Source organism: Rattus norvegicus, chromosome 1 (genome assembly GCF_036323735.1).
Source record: "Rattus norvegicus strain BN/NHsdMcwi chromosome 1, GRCr8, whole genome shotgun sequence".
Classification (NCBI taxonomy): domain Eukaryota; kingdom Metazoa; phylum Chordata; class Mammalia; order Rodentia; family Muridae; genus Rattus; species Rattus norvegicus.
Window position 1 is genome coordinate 243,734,297 of NC_086019.1, and position 17,615 is coordinate 243,751,911.

Genomic DNA, 17,615 nt, shown 5'->3' on the forward strand with positions numbered 1-17,615 from the left:
ATGATCAGTAACACATCTAATTATTTACCTAACAAAATGCTATTTAAAGTAATAACTGGACTTTAAGTTTGTATAAATAGTATGTATATAATTTCTATGTATATAAACATGTCATTTAGATATGTAGCTTTAAAATGTGATTTTGTCTATTGAGAGGTTTAACTTTTGCTACATTTTCAGTTTATGCACATGTTAATATAGTTTCGTTTTAAGTAATAGTATCTTTTCAAGAACAATGAGTTTTTCCGCTATGTATGAGGTTCCTTGGAGCTTACTATTCAGTGTGCTGTCATCACACAAGGAGCAGTGTGTTTTTTTCTCTAAAGGACTAGAAGATAAATATTTTCAGTTCTGTAAATAATACATATTGTTATTTCAGCATGAAAACCCTTAGATACTATATAAATGAATAACTGTGAATGTTCCAGATTACTTTATTTACAAAAACTGGTGATAAGCCATCTTATCTTAGAGGCCACAGTGTACCAGTTCCTAGTCCAGTTCATTGATCACACGCTTATGGCCGCTCCCTCAGTCTGCAACAAAAAGTGATTATGAATTATTTATACAAAGAATTGATATTTCAGAGAAAGGAGCTTCACAGTTTAGTGTAACAGATTTTCAAAAATGCTTGGCCAAATTCTGGAATACACAATACTTTTTGTGTACATTTCTACTTTGAATTACATCAAACCTATCCAAAACATAGTTTATTTCTCAAACATGAAATATTCAAGAGATGGAAAGATGTGAATATACATGTAGAAGACCCACAGAGCCCACGTAAACACACCATTCCTTAAAATTTCCAGTAATTCTACCAGAATTGACCTAAAATTTATAATGGCCCTCTTTCAAATCTCAGTGTACATATGAACAGTCGTCTGAGGAATAATGTTTTGGTAGAGTTTCTTTGGTAGAGAGCAAAGATGCTCTCATTCCTGTTTTAGTATAAGTGTAACCATAAACCAACTAATAGTTTGACTATTTCATTGTAAGTTTTTAATATGAAGTCCTTCTAGTCACATTGGAACATACCGACCGTGCACTACCTAGGTGTTCCAGTGGCCCCATCTGCCCTGGGAAGTCAGCTAGAATCTGGAATGGGATCTGGAATTCAGGGCAAGTCACCATTGACTGTGGGGTGTTTACCTGGGTACTTCATACACATAGTAGTTTTTATGTGTTTTATTTTTTATAAAACTAAAATGGCAAAGGTTGAGAAGCACTGTTTTAAAGTATATAATGAAACCAACATATATCTTTTTAGGTTTGTTGCATTTTCTTTTATTTCAAACCTTTAGTTGACTTAGTAACTCATCATTAGTTACTAGTACTGAGCAATATGTATTTATTATCAATTTTGAATCAGAGTAAAGTCTGTGTAATGTTCAGTACATAGGACTATCTCTTCTTTCTCATATCTTCTTTGCAACTAGTGGCTATAAGACCACCACCTACTGTGTTCAGAGTACAGCTAAAGTTGATGGGGTTGTTGCAGTTACTTCCATTGAACTCTACCCCACCTTCACTGCAGCCACTTCTAATGGGAGCCTAAACCTCAAAGCATTACTGCTGCCGTGTTCACTCTTTCACATATGTTTATGACTGAGTAGTTTGTGCCTTTCCTATGTAGTGTAAGACGTAGCTCCGATCTGGGAGACAAGTTATTCCCATGCCCTTTGATAATAATGTTATATCTTTGTAAGTAGTACATTTCATATTTTGCAGTTTTCTCATTTTTATTATATTGCTTTTAAATTTATGACTGCTTTTTATATGCTATGATTATCACTGTTTGTTCATTTCTGACGCTCACACACCAGAAATAGTCCTTGAATAATAAATTGTATATTCATTGAACGTGTAAATATTCTGTCCTATTTCTGGACCATCAACACTTGCTTCCTGGTCCTGCTGCTGGCCACGTTTTTCACAGGTGATAATATAGGTGTCTGTGAAAATGGAAATGATTTGTGTGAACAATGTAAGTGACTAGCACATATTAGTTGTGGCTTCCTATAGAGAATTAAAACACTGTACTTCTAGGAATGATACATTTTTCATAGGTTTGTGGAAATGAACTCATGCACACAAAATCTTTTGTGAATGGTAAAACACCATACAAAAGTAATGTTTTGGGGCTGGGGATTTAGCTCAGTGGTAGAGCGCTTACCTAGGAAGCGCAAGGCCCTGGGTTCGGTCCCCAGCTCCGAAAAAAAGAACCAAAAAAAAAAAAAAAAAAAAAAGTAATGTTTTATATTGCAAGGAGGGTACCTTAGATTCCCTTAGTGTACTTTTGCTAAAAATGCACCATTTTGCTTTTTCTGTTTTCGCTTATAAAGCAGGTTTTCCTTCTGTCAGTACCCATTCGTTATTTCTATAACTGCAAAAAAAATCATTATTCAAAGAGACTCAGAACAACAGATGATAAGCATCGCAAGGGTAAGCCAGCTATGAAACATGTTTATGCTGACTGTAATCAATATAGTAAATAATAAATAAGTTAACTGTCTTGTGAATTGTTTTAGTGTAATCAGGAAATGTTAAAACTATAATTCATGTTATTACTCCCACAAGGTAACCCTGTTCACAATATGGGAGATAGAACACCCCACATCTAGTCAGCCTCCCAGTATATTATAAATGTAGCAGAAATCTCTCTCATAGACCCAAATTTGAGGAGCTTGTTGTAACCAAGAGAAGACCAAGAGAGCTTAACACTGATCATTCACACTATAACACATTCTGGAGTTGATGAAAATTAGAAACAACCAAGACATTAGGTGATTAACACTAATATATATCCTATAAAACTAAGAAATACGCTCAAGGAAAGTGAAAGGTCTTATAATTGTTTCTCAGTACATGGGAAATGCACAGACAGTAGGACAGACTAGGAAAATGGAGAGCAAGGTGAAGTTTCTCCCTGGGCCTCTGCACTGCCTACCACTGTTGAGGACAGCGCAAGAGTGAGCGCTCACACTGCTCCCCTACACATTTGCGCATACTGGGTGTCTGTGCATATGAGAATACGCACAGTGTTAAAGATGAAAGAGAAGCTTGGCGTCTTAAAATGGAAAGAAAAACAGAGTAGACAAATTATTACCAAGTCTTCTTCAAGAGTTACAATGACAAAGTATAAATTACGATATTTCAAAATATAAAAATAATATTTTATTCATCAGCAGTTCAGTTCCTGAGTATAATTTTTTTCTGTCAAAGAAAAAGACAAAGGTTTTGTTGCTTGAGAAGTTCCAAAAAATCAGCTTGCATTGAGAATGGGAATATTAGAAGAAATTTTATTGCCTCTGGCTCCAAAGAGAATTCCAAAGCCATGCTGCCCCTAAAGAATGAGATTAAGTGGCATATGTGACACTGCATGCTACTGAAAAGTTGATCTGCATAGCCAGTCATCCTGACATTTGACTTCATCGCATTTCTGTATCGTGTCTTTTTTTAAAGTAATTTCTTTTACTGTGGCTGTGTGGTTTGTTACAGTTTAAATGAAGTAGACAGCACTAATTTATCCAGATTTCTCTAGCAGTACTACTCCTCATGCTTAATGTATCAGATGTATCTAGCAGTGTGCTACTACTCATGTTTAATGTGTCAGATGCCATTCCGTGCCATTCCGTGCTGCAGTTCTCCAATGGGAAAGGAGAGCCCAGATACGCATGCTTTCACAGACCATGAGAGGGAGGAGTAGACTGAAGACTCAGAGGCATTGTTAGTTCTCACAGGTTCCTCCTAACTCCCATGCCACTTGAATTAATGACTGGTGACTCTTTTGGCACAGCTTATGCTATAGTCTGAAATTGCAAAATTAAGTAAATAAATTAGTTCCATAAGACTGCCTAAAATTCTGCCTTTGATGGCCTCTTCCATTTGAAGCATTCTTATGGCAAGTACACATTTCTAGTGAAAAGACCATTAAGCTTGTCTTCATTAGCATCCAGAGGTAAAGATATTTACTTGAACATGTGACAGCTACATAGGGTCAAGAACAGGATCAGAAGACGAGAAAGAAAGGATAGGACAAAGATCTGTTACACAAGACACTGTCCAGGAATATAGACTTCCTTAGTAAGCTAGGACCCAGAAAAACAAAAATCTACTAAGAATCTTCACACACGAGATTGGAGGCCTGGGGGAGGCTATGAATTGTCATCTATTATAGTAATCTACAAAATCTTAAACCTCAAACTCCATTTGGGGCATGAGATATTTATTATGTTATAGCACATTAATATACTTCAGATGTCTAAAATATTGATCCTTATTTGTACAGAATTTATTTTCATTGTCACCAAAGACAATTAGTCTAATAATCATTATCTAGGTAAATAAATATATATATTGATTTTGTATAATAAATGACATGCATATATTTCTTATACATTCTAATATGTTGGTTTTTATATACTCAGTGCTTATATTTTGGAGAAACATGAAAAATGCATTCTCAAATCTTTTATATATGTATCACCCAGCATATATGTTTACATTTTGGTAAATTTTCTTTTGGTACTCTTTAATCAACAGAGGCAATGTAGTGTTATATACATAATTTTAATCCCTGCTTGAACTGTCTGCATAGTTTTCCTACTCATTTTTAGTAGCTGCATTATATTCCACTTATTAGATATACTTAGGATAGTTTTAAGCTTTGATTTTATTGATAATATTTTTATAAATATCTCATGGAATAAATTTATATCTAATCTTTAAAATTCTCCAATGTAGAACTATTAGAATTAAAGATCTGAACATTGATATCTTTAAACCTATAGACACATTAACTTTTTTACTTTCTAGAAATACACTGTTCTTTTAGGATAAATTAAGTATCCAAAATAGTTTAAACCTGAGCTTAGCATTAGGAATACATGCTTTTTTACACAGGAAACTTTGCTATCAAAAGTCTGACTCCTGTGGAAATCGCAGTTCAGCCTTCTCACTATAAAATTGAGCAAGATTTTTGTACCTACTGGCTACCAGGGTTCCAAAATAAAGTAATAATAAGATGTTTCACAAGCTAAAATGTATATAATTGATTTATGAAATTATTTATGTGCGAGATCACATAAAAAAGAATTAAGCTTTTTTGACTGTTTTAAGTGTTTTAAATGAAATTATACTTTAAGTAAAAGTGAAAATGTTTGCTTTCTTATTTAATTAGCAAAGTCTGGTGGATAAAGTATCACGAAGACAAAGACCTGATATGAATATGTTATTTCTAAATATGAAAGTAAGGAGGACACATCTGGTTAGCGACTCACTTGATGAGGTATATTTTATTTCAGAATGGTTCTGACTTATTACTAAAATGTTTTAAACTATTATTTCTCTGTGCCAATATGTATACCTGCATAAATGCTGATATAGTTAAGAGAAATTTTATATAAATAAGCTTTTATAACATTCTGATGTTTATTAGTAGTTGGTTAATTCCTCATAGGAGTTGATGTAGAATATGTAAATATGTAATTCATGTTTCTTAGTGTTCTACCTGGACTCTAGACCAGCCATATTTCTTCTGATTAGGTGTAAAACAAGTCAGTTTTAGCTCTCCACACCCCACGTTGCTCATCTGTAAACTTAGAGGTCTGACCTATAGGGTATAGGACCTCTGTAGGTTCACACCAACATTGACTCATGGATGTATATTGCAAAGTTCCTTGCATGTACACTGCTGCAGTCAAACCATCATGTATTAGAGATAATGGCTATTTTATCTATGTGGGGCTTTTATTTAGTGTTGAAAGAGAAGGGGCCATAAAAAGTTATAGTTTACTAAATTAAAATTTTGGACACAGTATGATTCTTGGGGGCAATACCCTTAATTCTTTTTCCTAGTCTGTAAAACAAACAATAACGCCTAGCTTATCCTGTCAGACAAATTGAATGGATGGATAGATGTGTGAATGGGTAGATGTTTATGGAAGTAAAAATAAGCTAAAGTCTGCCTAATATTGTTCCCAAAAACTAAAAAAATAAATAAATTCCCTTTTTATTGCTCTTTGTTCTGCCTTATTACATAACTTCTTCAAATAGCTGACCCGGAAAAGAGCTGACTTGAAGAAGAAATTGAAAGTTACATTTGTAGGTGAAGCTGGTTTGGATATGGGTGGCTTGACTAAAGAATGGTTCCTTCTTCTAATTCGCCAGATTTTCCATCCAGATTATGGTGAGTGTTAATGTTTGTGATCATTGTCACTCTAGACTTGTTAGAGTTTAGTAGTAGCCCTGACATTTTCATCAGCTGTAAATGTAGAATTTGTACAGAAATAGTCGTACATCTCTTGAATAAATGAAATGAATGGAAGTGTACCATTGAAATAAAGAACATTCAGAATTTTAAAACAAGCCAATAGGTTCTTTTTTTCTGTACTAGTATGCGAAGCTTGTTCCGTTAAATAGTCATTTTAAGAAATAGAAGTCTGTGGTGTTGGGAGGTGGTTTAGTCAGTAAACAGCTGGCTGTATATGCCCGAGGCTCAACTTAGGTCCCAAGTATCCTCCATCTGCCAACACTCCTTTAACAGCAGCGAGAGAGAGAGAGAGAGAGAGAGAGAGAGAGAGAGAGAGAGAGAGAGAGAGAGAGAGAGAGAGAGAGAGAGATATCTTAATTGGTCAGGTCCAGAGTCAGTGGGAGACTCTTTCAAAGATAACATGAACCATGACTGAAGAAGACACCTGACATTAACCTGTGGATTCACACACAGGTGAACATGTATACACGCATAAACCACAGACAAATGAAGTAGAAATTCATAAGTTAAATTTTAAGGACAAAATCTGTATTATATTTTATTTAGAGAAAATGCTTACATAATTATGTGTCTATTAGATGTTTTTCTTCAAAGGTTATACATATCATACATGTTATGGATAACATAGATGTGTAAAATCTTGTACATCCTTGTAAAAACCCAAAGATATAAAAATGCCTTCCATAAATATTTTACTAAGATTTGTAAATATATTCTGTGAAATTTTTAACATGAAAGATGATTCGTAACAGAACTGTTGCCTTTGGTAGATTTCATATGTGTTTTACCAGTGCTTTTCATCTTGTGGATAAATTATGCTTTCCCCGCAGGCATGTTTACATACCACAAGGATTCACACTGCCATTGGTTTAGCAGCTTTAAGTGTGATAACTATTCTGAGTTCCGATTGGTTGGAATTGTATCCTTTAAACTTTCCACTAGGAGGTGCTACTAGACTAGAGTTTTTTTAAGGGTTTTTTTTTTTTTAATTTTTCAATCTATAGTTTAGAAAGATGTTGTTTTAGAAAATTAAACATCAGACTTATTAGATTTTCTCATATATATATAATATATATGTTATCAAACCTCCATAGTCTCAATACATTTAAAGAAAATGACTGACTTTTAATTCTTTTTATCTCAAAATATATATCAAAATTATCAAAAATTTAAGTTTTTAAAATCTAGATTATTTTCCATTTGTAATAAATTATTTTCTCTCCTTGCATTTTGTGCTCATTTACTCAGTTTACTAAGTTGAAATCATAAGAATTAAATTTAGCTTTTTTTAAGTACCTTGAAATCCTGAGACATGAAGGAGGTAACCCTAAAAAAAATTAAAAAGTGAATGCTATGGGAAATATTTAAAACACATATAATTATTTTACAGCTTTTTTAATTTTATAAATTCATTTGCTGTTTCTTATCTCTATCTCAGGTATGTTGTATAATTTATTCCTTCACTACAAAGAGAGATTAGATAATAGACAAAGATACCTTGTATATTAGCTTTTTAAGTTAGAAGAAGTATAATTGTAGGAAACGAAAGAAGAGTAAAAAGATAAGCAAGAGCTGAAGATGTGTAGAGAAGAGGGAAAATTCCAACTTTGGGAAGGTTAGCATTTAAATAAGTCGATGAGCATCAGTGCAGGGGAGTTTATCGTCAGTCAGATGGCTATGTACCGTCCATTAACAGTAAGTTCTAAGGGGTTTGTGACTTCACTAAACCCAAGATTAGCATAAAAATAAGTGTGGTGAGGTTGTAAGGTGGAGACGATGTGATACTGTATTTGTCCCAGAGAATTTAAGATGAGAGGATGGGGGACTGAAAGGCTGAGTTGTTACTGACTTGCTACAAAGCAGTGATCACCCTGGGACTGGAGGAAGTGCTGAGCATCCGTCCATATCAGGCCATGTCATGTTTACCGTGATTAAATCCTGAGGAACTTGAAAGAGTATATGAAAGAAAAAGCAGGAAATAAAAATACACATTGAAGTAGTCAAGTTTTGAAACGCTTATAGATTGTCATATCTAAGGTCCAGAACGACTAATTTCACACTATCCAAGAAGGCTGAACAAGTCCTAGATTCCTGTTTTCCTCTAATTTACAGGTCTCACTTGAGTGTGTCCAACTCTGTGGTACTTTTTACTGACTTTGATCTATTTGAACTTCTTCATGCATGTGATTATCTTGCTTTACAATACTATGTTACAGCTCACAGTTGTGATATTTTGACTTCCTGATATCACTAATAAAGTTAGCTATTGAACTTTTAAATAATGCTTTTCATAAGACTGTGAATTGCCAGTCATCTTCTTTTATGATATCCGTGGTTTTTACTCAGCCAGTACCTAAAAGATCATACTAAGCATGTTCTTATGTGTATATTTTATGTTAAACAAGTGTGTCTAAAATTAAACTCCCACAATTAGTGTTTGACTGCAGTTATTTTTAAATATGGTAAAATCTTAGTGTTTACAAGAAATAGAACTATAAAACAAAATAATAATTGTAAAATTATAAATGTTATGAGTATTAATAACAGTAATATTTTAAAAGTAGAATTACCTATACCAAAAAAGGATTTTGAAACTGTATAGAAACAATATAGTATAGTACAGGTTTTCAGACTATCCACAGCACAAAGCACTCAGTGACACTGGCAGAAAAATTACTCCATCCCTGTTTCAACTAGAGCAGGTTAATTTGGTGTGAAGTATAATATTTCTGTGTGAGAGGCTCTGTAGCAGAAACCTATTAACCTACTTCCTTACTGTGGGCAACCTGCTTTGAGGATTTTAGTATTAAAAATTTTTAAGTGAAAAATGTTTAGAGGCTATTATCATAGTGGATAATTATGAATTACAACACTGTAATATTATGATTGTCATCACTGTTGCTACTATCTTGATTATATATTTAAGTGTATTTGTGGATTCTATCTTCTTACACACACTGATCAGCCTGTGCAGTTACTTAGACAACAGTATAGCCATTTCTTATGACTCCAGCCCTCATTTAACCTTTGCAACTTAAATTCACAGTATTCAAAATTTTTTCAGCAATTTTCTAGGCCTATATGTTTAGGTTTCCTTTTAAATATGTAAAATAAATTACTCTTTAAGTAACTTTTCCATCTTTATTAACTTGAGTATTTCTTATTTATATTTTGATTGTTATTCCCTTCCCGGTTTCCAGGCCAACATCCCCCTAACCCTTTAAGTAACTTTAATATAATAACTGACCTTTAAATACCAGGAAATTTGATCTGAACTTCCTTTTTCAGCAAATGGCTAAGTTACATTGTGCTGTGAAGGCAAGTTTTACAACTTAAATGAGGCATCTGAACTCTAGCCCTTCAAGTTTTGTATATGGGTGTGCTCACACCACTGTCTCGGTAACAGTACGTGTACATCAGTGCGCTCATTCATACCAGCTCCCTTAACACACTCTTCACTTTAAATAACTAAAAATGGTAATTTCTAAAATCAAGTACTTCTTACAAAACCACCAACATACTTGCTTAAATTTAGTAATTTTTATATATTAAATAATTTATAGGAATGCCTGAAATCATTAAATCCTATCAAATAAACACCTTTTCCCATGACTTTTGTTAATCAAGAATTATAGTGTGTAAATGAAATGAAATAAAGAAAAAAGAGAGGTGTGTTGGACTAATCAGAAATCCAGTGTTAGATCTGAAAGAAGTATATAAGAAGACTGGTGCATAATTCGAAGCTTATTTGTTGTCATGGATTTTATGTTAATACTTAACATTTAGTATGCATAGCTCATGGGACTAGCTGTTTATAACAGCATCACCTTGGATATTCGTTTTCCTCCCTGCTGTTACAAAAAGTTACTGAGCCCTCCTGTTGTACCTAGTGATCAGAGTACACCAGTAGGCATCTGCAGTGTTACCATTGACGACTTGTGCCAAATTATGCCTGTAAGTATGCTATTGATCTTGTAGTTGTGTGTTATGTGAATGCCTCCTTACTTGTAGTCTTGTAATGCTGATCTTACTTTAAATCAGGCTTCCCTTGTAGAACTCTTCTCTGTCTTCCTTGTAGTCCCTTCTTTACAGAGACTATTCTGCAGTGTGCCTAAGCTCTTACAGAACAGTAAAGATTTTTAAGTCTGATGGGCGTTGATTTCAATGCTGACCATGCCGTTTATTGACTTTGTAAACTTGGGTGAGTTATTTACCCTTTCTGAGCCCTAATGTCTTTATGGAAATACTAGGTTGTTTTAAAAATAATAATCAAAAGCAAATAATAGGCTGGAAAGATAGCTAGCTCAGCAGTTAAAAGCTCTTACTGCTTTGGTAGAGCACCCAAGTTCAGTTCTTGGGGCCCATATTAGAGTGCTGACAGCTACTTCTAACTCCAGCTCTGGGGAATCCAACAGTTCTGGCCTCTGCAATCATATACACATACTCGTACACAGACTTACACACATAAACATAATTTAAAATATACTTTATGGTAATAGGCATGTCAAATCTCTACCTACCTAGATTTATATAAAATACGTGAAAAACCGCTGACAATTTTATTTTCACATTTCACAGTACAGGTGAAAATGGTACTTTTTATCCCACTCCTCCTATCCAAGACTATTCTCTTTGCTAGAAACAGGGAGAAGTCTTCTTTTATTGTACTACCAGAAAACACTCAGACACAGCATCATGATCTGACAAAACAGACCAAGTAATACAAAACTGTAGCCGAGTCATGCTAGGATGAGTGGGTACCATCGCAGGGAAAGCAGAAGGTCTCATCATGGGAGGTTTAGTCATCTTGGGCATGTGGGAAGCCTCATTCTAAGAGCAGGTTCCACAGACATCACCCTAGGAGAAGGTCCTCCCAGAAGGTGGTGTAGGCATCATCCCAGATGAGGAGGACCCAGGAGACTGTGGGGAGATACCGTTTCTGATGGTAGACTTCCCCATTCTCTATGTGGTTCCTACAGTGCAGTGTGACTTTCCTACAGATGGTGATTGTAGGATGGAGCTATAGATATAGATACAGATTTATATATATAAATATAAAGTCATAGTAATCGGGATAAAAATCACCTCTACCCTGCCAGATCTAAGGCTCTGGTCCCTGTACTTTTAATGAAATTAAAATGCATTATGTAAAGTAAAATTATTCTAGCCCATGACATTACTTATCTCTTCAAACAATTTAATAAATTAAGAGTAATTTTTCATGAAACTTGATAAAAAATGAAATATTGAGCCAGTTCTTCTTTTCAGTTTTGTTCATAGATAACTAAAATAAGAAAATACTTCTCCCAGCGCTCTCAGGCTTTTCTTGGGAGAAGAGGACACGATAACGAAATGTATAAACCCTTAATGCATATGAGCTGTGTGTCTAAGGTTTGAGCACTGCATCCTGGAATAGCACATTTTAAATATATATGTGATTTGAAAGGGAGACGCACTGCAGACCCATAGGTGATGTGGCAGGAAGACAGGAATTACTGGAAGTCACAGTAGAACTGTAACACCTGTTTGCTTAATAGTGGATCAGAGAGTTAGATTTCTGTGGTATGAACTGGACAGTTCCCTCCGGCATGGACTTCAGGTTTTCCAAGCTATGGATGGTAGAAATCTTTAGCAAGTATCATGAGTCTTAGAAAGCACATCTCAAATATTTGTTTTAAAATATGAGTTCACTTTTTATTCTCACAGGTAAGGGACCCACAGTCGTCCCCTTACAGTTTGAAGTAATGCTAGTTGATTGTAAAAGATAGATCACAGATTTGTTTTTACAGGAGTTGGCCCATGGATTAAAGGAACTCTTATCATATGAAGGCAATGTTGAAGAAGATTTCTATTCAACATTCCAGGTACTGATGAAAGCATAGCACTGTGTATGACCTGTAATCTTAAATATGAAAATGTCATTGTTCCTAAGCACTTGTTGTTAGATGAACAAGAATAATCAACATGTAAATTCTTAAGAGAAGGATCTTTAGTCTGAGTGTAGCAGTGTATCAGAGGTCTAGGCACTCAGGAGTCTCAGACACAAGAATTGTGATTTTTGAGCCTTATAGCAACACTTTTCTCACTTAACTAATTTTAAAAGTATCAAATGTAATAGAGACAGTACTGCAGACACATGCAGATAAGCAGGCGAAAATGAATTCATCAAGGGCATGGTACGCCCCGAAGACAGCTGCATATTCCCGTGACTGGTTGGCTTTACTCCAAAGCTAGCTGGCCTCTTACACTGCCCCAACACAGGAGGTTTAGGAGCAGGTAATGAGTCAAACAGAAAACCACTCATTTCCACTCTGCTCACTTGCCATACAGGTTCTGTGAGCTTTGTTAAAACATTAACTGTATTTAACAGGAAGGGTTGGAAACCTGCTTTTTTACCTCAGAATGACACCCCTTAATATAAATATCACTAGAAAGTTGAGGCTTGTGGCAGTTGTGTGTTAATGTAGAGGCAGAACTGTTCTACGGATCTACCCACCCGAAGCCTCTGTATGTCAACAGTCCAATTAACATGTGGTATCGCCCACCAGGTTTTTCAAGAAGAATTTGGAGTAATTAAATCCTATAACTTAAAGCCAGGGGGTGATAAGATTCCAGTTACCAATCAGAATAGAAGAGGTAAGTTAGATACCATTTTAAATCGCAGTGAGTTATACCTTTTTATTCCTATGACTGTGTAACAGATGTGAAATTGCTTTCCAGAATATGTACAGCTTTATACTGACTTCCTTTTGAACAAATCTATCTATAAGCAATTTGCTGCATTTTACTGTGGATTTCATAGCGTGTGTGCTTCAAATGCCCTAATGGTGAGTTTAAATTTTTAAGCTTTTGATTATGTTTTGTAATGGTACAGCAGATAATTCCTAAGTATCATAATAGATAAGCTTTTAAAATTAGGAAATGAAGAGGTTGCAAGGACATTGGGCGGATATGAGAGGATTAGGAGATGGGTGGGACTGGGGAGCATGATGTGAACCTCACAAAGAATCAAAACGTTTCTAAAATTAGAAATAACAGTAGTGTTCCTCTTTCACCTTTCTCCTTTAGAGAAAGAAAAATGTGACTTCAGCTCTTTCTCTTTTCTACTATGCCTTAGATCAGGGCTTTAAAAGCTGTATGAAGATGTTGAGACTTAGGAGTAAACATAGCAGAAGAGTTAATGCCTGGCTCCCGGGTGGGGGATGTGCGAGTGTGCTGTGTGATTGCCCTGCCTACCCTAGGGTCTCAGCAACTCCTCCACAGCTTCTGGTGGGCTTTTATGGTGCTTTGACTTGTCTTGACCATGTAACTTGGAGTTAGAATACCATTTTGTAAATACTACATGATTCTCTCACCTTAAATAACCAGGCACATGCCATGCTGCCTGTCATATGTCCCTTCTGTTTTATCATGAGAGTCTGGAGTAGCCTTTCATTTATGTTGTTTTTAAAGAAGAAAGAAATGGATTATCAAAATGCTAATGGTGGCAGGAACAAGAGGCTTTCTTTCTGGCTTGTTACAGAGCAATGGTTCTCAACCTGTGGGTCATGACCCCTGTGGGGTCGATAACAGCTCTTTCAGAGGGGTCACATAGCAGGTATCTTGTATATTGGATTGATTCATAACAGAAGCAACAGTTATAAAGTAGCAGCAACTATAATTCTGTGTTTGAGGGTCATCACACATGAGACACTGTATTAAAGGATAGTGGCATTAGGAAGGTTGAGAACCACTCTTTTAGAGTAACTTTGTAATATGCTTGCTGGTACGTACCTTTGTAAAAGAAGTACTGTTGAGGGGCTGGAGAGATGGCTCAGTGGTTAAGAGCCCCCGACTGCTCTTCCAGAGGTCATGAGTTCAATTCCCAGCAACCACATGGTGGCTTACAACCATCTGTAATGAGATCTGATGCCCTCTTCTGGTGTGTCTGAAGACAGCTACAGTGTACTTACATATAATAAATAAATAAATCTTTAAAAAAAAAAAGAAGTACTGTTGAGTTGTAACTAAGTTTTATGACTCTGGTAGTGGGAAGATGAAGAAAGGGAAAATAAAAATTATATGGCATAGTATTGCCTATTTTTCAGATTTACTCTCAAATGAGAACTAACTCACCTAAAAGGTAGAAAGCTAGTGAGTCTAGACTAGGTCTAGACTAGCAGACTACCCAGCCTGCAGTGCACAGAGCACCACAAAGGTGACAGGACAGCCATATCAGAACACATCAGTGCTTCCTGCTGACTGGAGAAGAATGAGTTTGGTTCATGCCGAGTTGTTTTTTCAGTTTTCTAGCAAACTTCTAATTACTGTTATAAGATACAAACCTTTTAAAGCAAAATACTTTAGTAGAAAAATATAAATGGAAAGCTTTTTTTTCAACAAAAAAAAAGTCATTTGATTTACTGAAACTATCATAATGTATATGATTTGATTCTGCAATAAAACCAGTTCAGATTTCATTTAAGGCTTTTCATTATGGTTTTTATGATTACTGACAGCTGCTTCGTCCAGAAGAGGTTGAAATTCTGGTTTGTGGAAGTCCTGAACTGGATATGCACGCACTGCAGAGGAGTACACAGTATGATGGCTATGCAAAAACAGACCTGACCATAAGGTAAGCACTAACCCTCAGGTGCCACATATGTAGAACAGAACAGAATGTGCCTTGCTCGTTCATATAACTTAGAATTCTTCAATTACTTACGTTAAATATTCTGCAGCCCCACTCTGTCTTCACTTATTTCTAAAAATGTACTAAAATAGGAATGTATTTAGAATCTTATTGAGAAAAAATTGTATCAGTTTCTTTCTATCAAAGTATAGAGATTTTTTTCTAAAGATGCTAAATTCATAAATAGCCTTTTACTGGCACTGTGTTTTAAAAAAAACTTGTATATTATATAGAGAACAAAAAACAAGTTCTATGTTATCCATTGTTAGACTGGTTAAATAATGTTTAAAATGTTATTTTATTCTAGTATCAAACACATTTCTCAGAACTTAGTTTATAAGAGTCTCTAAGGATTGCGTCATGTGTGAATTTCCTTCTGTAGATACTTTTGGGATGTTGTGCTTGGATTTCCTCTTGAACTTCAGAAGAAGCTGCTACACTTTACCACAGGAAGCGACAGAGTACCTGTTGGAGGGATGGCTGATTTGAATTTTAAAATTTCAAAGAATGAAACTTCTACTAACTGGTAAACTCTGGGTTATAACTTACTTATTGTATTGGTTGGTTGGTTGGTTGGTTGGTTGGTTGGTTGGTTGGTTGGTTGGTTGGTTGGTTTGAATTTTTGGGATGGAGTTTCTCTGTGTAGCCCTGACTGTTCTGGAACTCATTCTGTAGACCAGACTGGCAACTGGCTTCTAACTCAGAGATCCACCGCCCTCTGTATCCCAAGTGCTAAGATTAAAGGCATGTACCACCACTGCCCAGCTCACTTTATTTTTAATATGTAACTTATTAGTAATTTTGGAATCAAAAAAGTCTTTCAATCTGAAGTCATTTTCATGTAAAATTCTTCAGGGTCAACGTGACCTTGAAAACAGAGGAGACTGGCTGAAAGTTCCTGGCAGTGTTGGCACATCCCAGTACTAATGGTGATACTCTTCTGTCTCTTTTTAAATACCTATGTAAGGTATTCGCTTTGTGGACTTTTTTAGAACCTTGTAGTAGCATGTTGTCTAGCCCTCATTTTTGTGTAAATGATTTTTATAATTAGGAAATTTATGAAGTTGGGGCTTTTGAAAGGAGCAGAGGTAACTATTGTATTAATACTTTTTAAGTACTGGTACTGGCACCTTTCAAGTCTTATGCTCCTGACATATGAAGTGGTAAAGACCATGACGTTAAACAGCTTTCTAATAGTGTTAATGGGTAATTCACTCTGGTTCTCCTTACTCCTATTCCACTATTCTGTGCCTTCAAAAACTACTCCGAGAAGGCACGGCTCTCATCATAATCACCCTTGCCCTATGGTCACACATTGGACGTTCTTAAATCCTGTCCCAGGACTTTCATTTCCGAACTTGAGTTGGTTCTATGCTTTCCCAGTTGGTCCCACCCTGGTACTCTTACTTTTCACCTCATGCCTAGCTGAGTTAAGGCCACTTTCCTGTCCAGGTTCCTATACAGCTCCTTCTCCATGACACTGACCTGGTCCTGACAAGCTGGCACTAGTAGCTTTATTGTACCTCATCGGTTCCATTCCTAGAGTCCATCATTTCTGTTTACATCCACATATTATTTTTGGTTCATCCTTAAAACACACTTCCTGCCTTCCCCCATTCCTTTGATTTGTTCATTTTTTTTTTGTTTTGTTTTGGGAAAATGTTTCTAGAATGTTTAAATTAAATTAAAATTAACTGCTGAAATTTTAAGACAAAGTGTAATATATAGAGACATTTTACAGAGAGGTTTTTTTTCTCCATCTTTATTAAATTGGGTATTTCTTATTTACATTTCAGTTGTTATTCCCTTTCCCAGTTTCCAGGCCAACATCCCCCTAATCCCTCCCCTCCCCTTCTATATTGGTGTTCCCCTCCCCATCCTCCCCCCATTACTGCCCTCCCCCAACAATCACATTCACTGGGGGTTCAGTCTTGGCAGGACCAAGGGCTTCCCCTTCCACTGGTGCTCTTACTAGGCTATTCATTGCTACCTATGAGGTTAGAGTCCAGGGTCAGCCCATGTATAGTCTTTGGGTAGTGTCTTAGTCCCTGGAAGCTCTGGTTGCTTGGCACTGTTGTTCACATGGGGTCTCAAGCCCCTTCAAGCTCTTTCAGTCCTTTCTCTGATTCCTTCAACGGGGGTCCCGTTCTCAGTTCAGTTGTTTGCTGCTGCCATTCACCTATGTATTTGCTGTATTCTGGCTGTGTCCGGTTCCTGGCAGCCTGCACTTCTTTGCTTCATCCATCTTATCTAGTTTGGTGGCTGTATATTTATGGGCCACATGTGGGGCAGGCTCTGAATGGGTGTTCCTTCAGCCTCTGTTCTAAACTTTGCCTCCCTATCCCCTCCCAAGAGTATTCTTGTTCCCCTTTTAAAGAAGGAGTGAAGCAAATGCATTTTGGTCATCCTTCTTGAGTTTCATGTGTTCTGTGCATTTAGGATAATTCAAACATTTTTATGTGATATGTGCTTGCTACTTCTCATGAAGATCTTTTTTAATGTTGACTTTTCCTGTGACACCAAAAAGTCATCATTTTTTCAATAAATTTTATTTCACTTTATATTGCTGTCATTGCACTGTCTCTTCAAGACATAGAGGGCAGGCCTTATTTATCGTATACTCCATACAGGAACACATGTAGTAACTATTTCCTGAACGACTAAGCTGAT

The 17,615-nt window shown here is 35.9% G+C and overlaps 1 protein-coding gene across 8 annotated transcripts in view; it reads left to right on the forward strand.

Moving 5' to 3' along the window:
* Hectd2 (HECT domain E3 ubiquitin protein ligase 2) overlaps positions 1 to 17,615 on the forward strand; it is a 68,822-nt gene that overhangs the window by 47,049 nt on the left and 4,158 nt on the right. For 3 of the 8 annotated variants that reach the window (XM_039080637.2, XM_039080636.2, XM_063265224.1), the window contains 10 exons: positions 2,346 to 2,445; positions 5,183 to 5,290; positions 6,058 to 6,190; positions 7,105 to 7,193; positions 10,070 to 10,228; positions 12,064 to 12,138; positions 12,823 to 12,910; positions 12,995 to 13,101; positions 14,773 to 14,888; positions 15,328 to 15,471. In XM_039080637.2, the coding sequence (XP_038936565.1) occupies positions 2,346 to 2,445; positions 5,183 to 5,290; positions 6,058 to 6,190; positions 7,105 to 7,193; positions 10,070 to 10,228; positions 12,064 to 12,138; positions 12,823 to 12,910; positions 12,995 to 13,101; positions 14,773 to 14,888; positions 15,328 to 15,471 (1,119 nt within the window). Of the gene's footprint in view, positions 1 to 2,345; positions 2,446 to 5,182; positions 5,291 to 6,057; positions 6,191 to 7,104; positions 7,194 to 10,060; positions 10,229 to 12,063; positions 12,139 to 12,822; positions 12,911 to 12,994; positions 13,102 to 14,772; positions 14,889 to 15,327; positions 15,472 to 17,615 lie in introns of those variants that run through there. The other 5 variants (XM_063265214.1, NM_001107608.3, XR_010053954.1 and 2 more) reach the window with 4 other exon arrangements.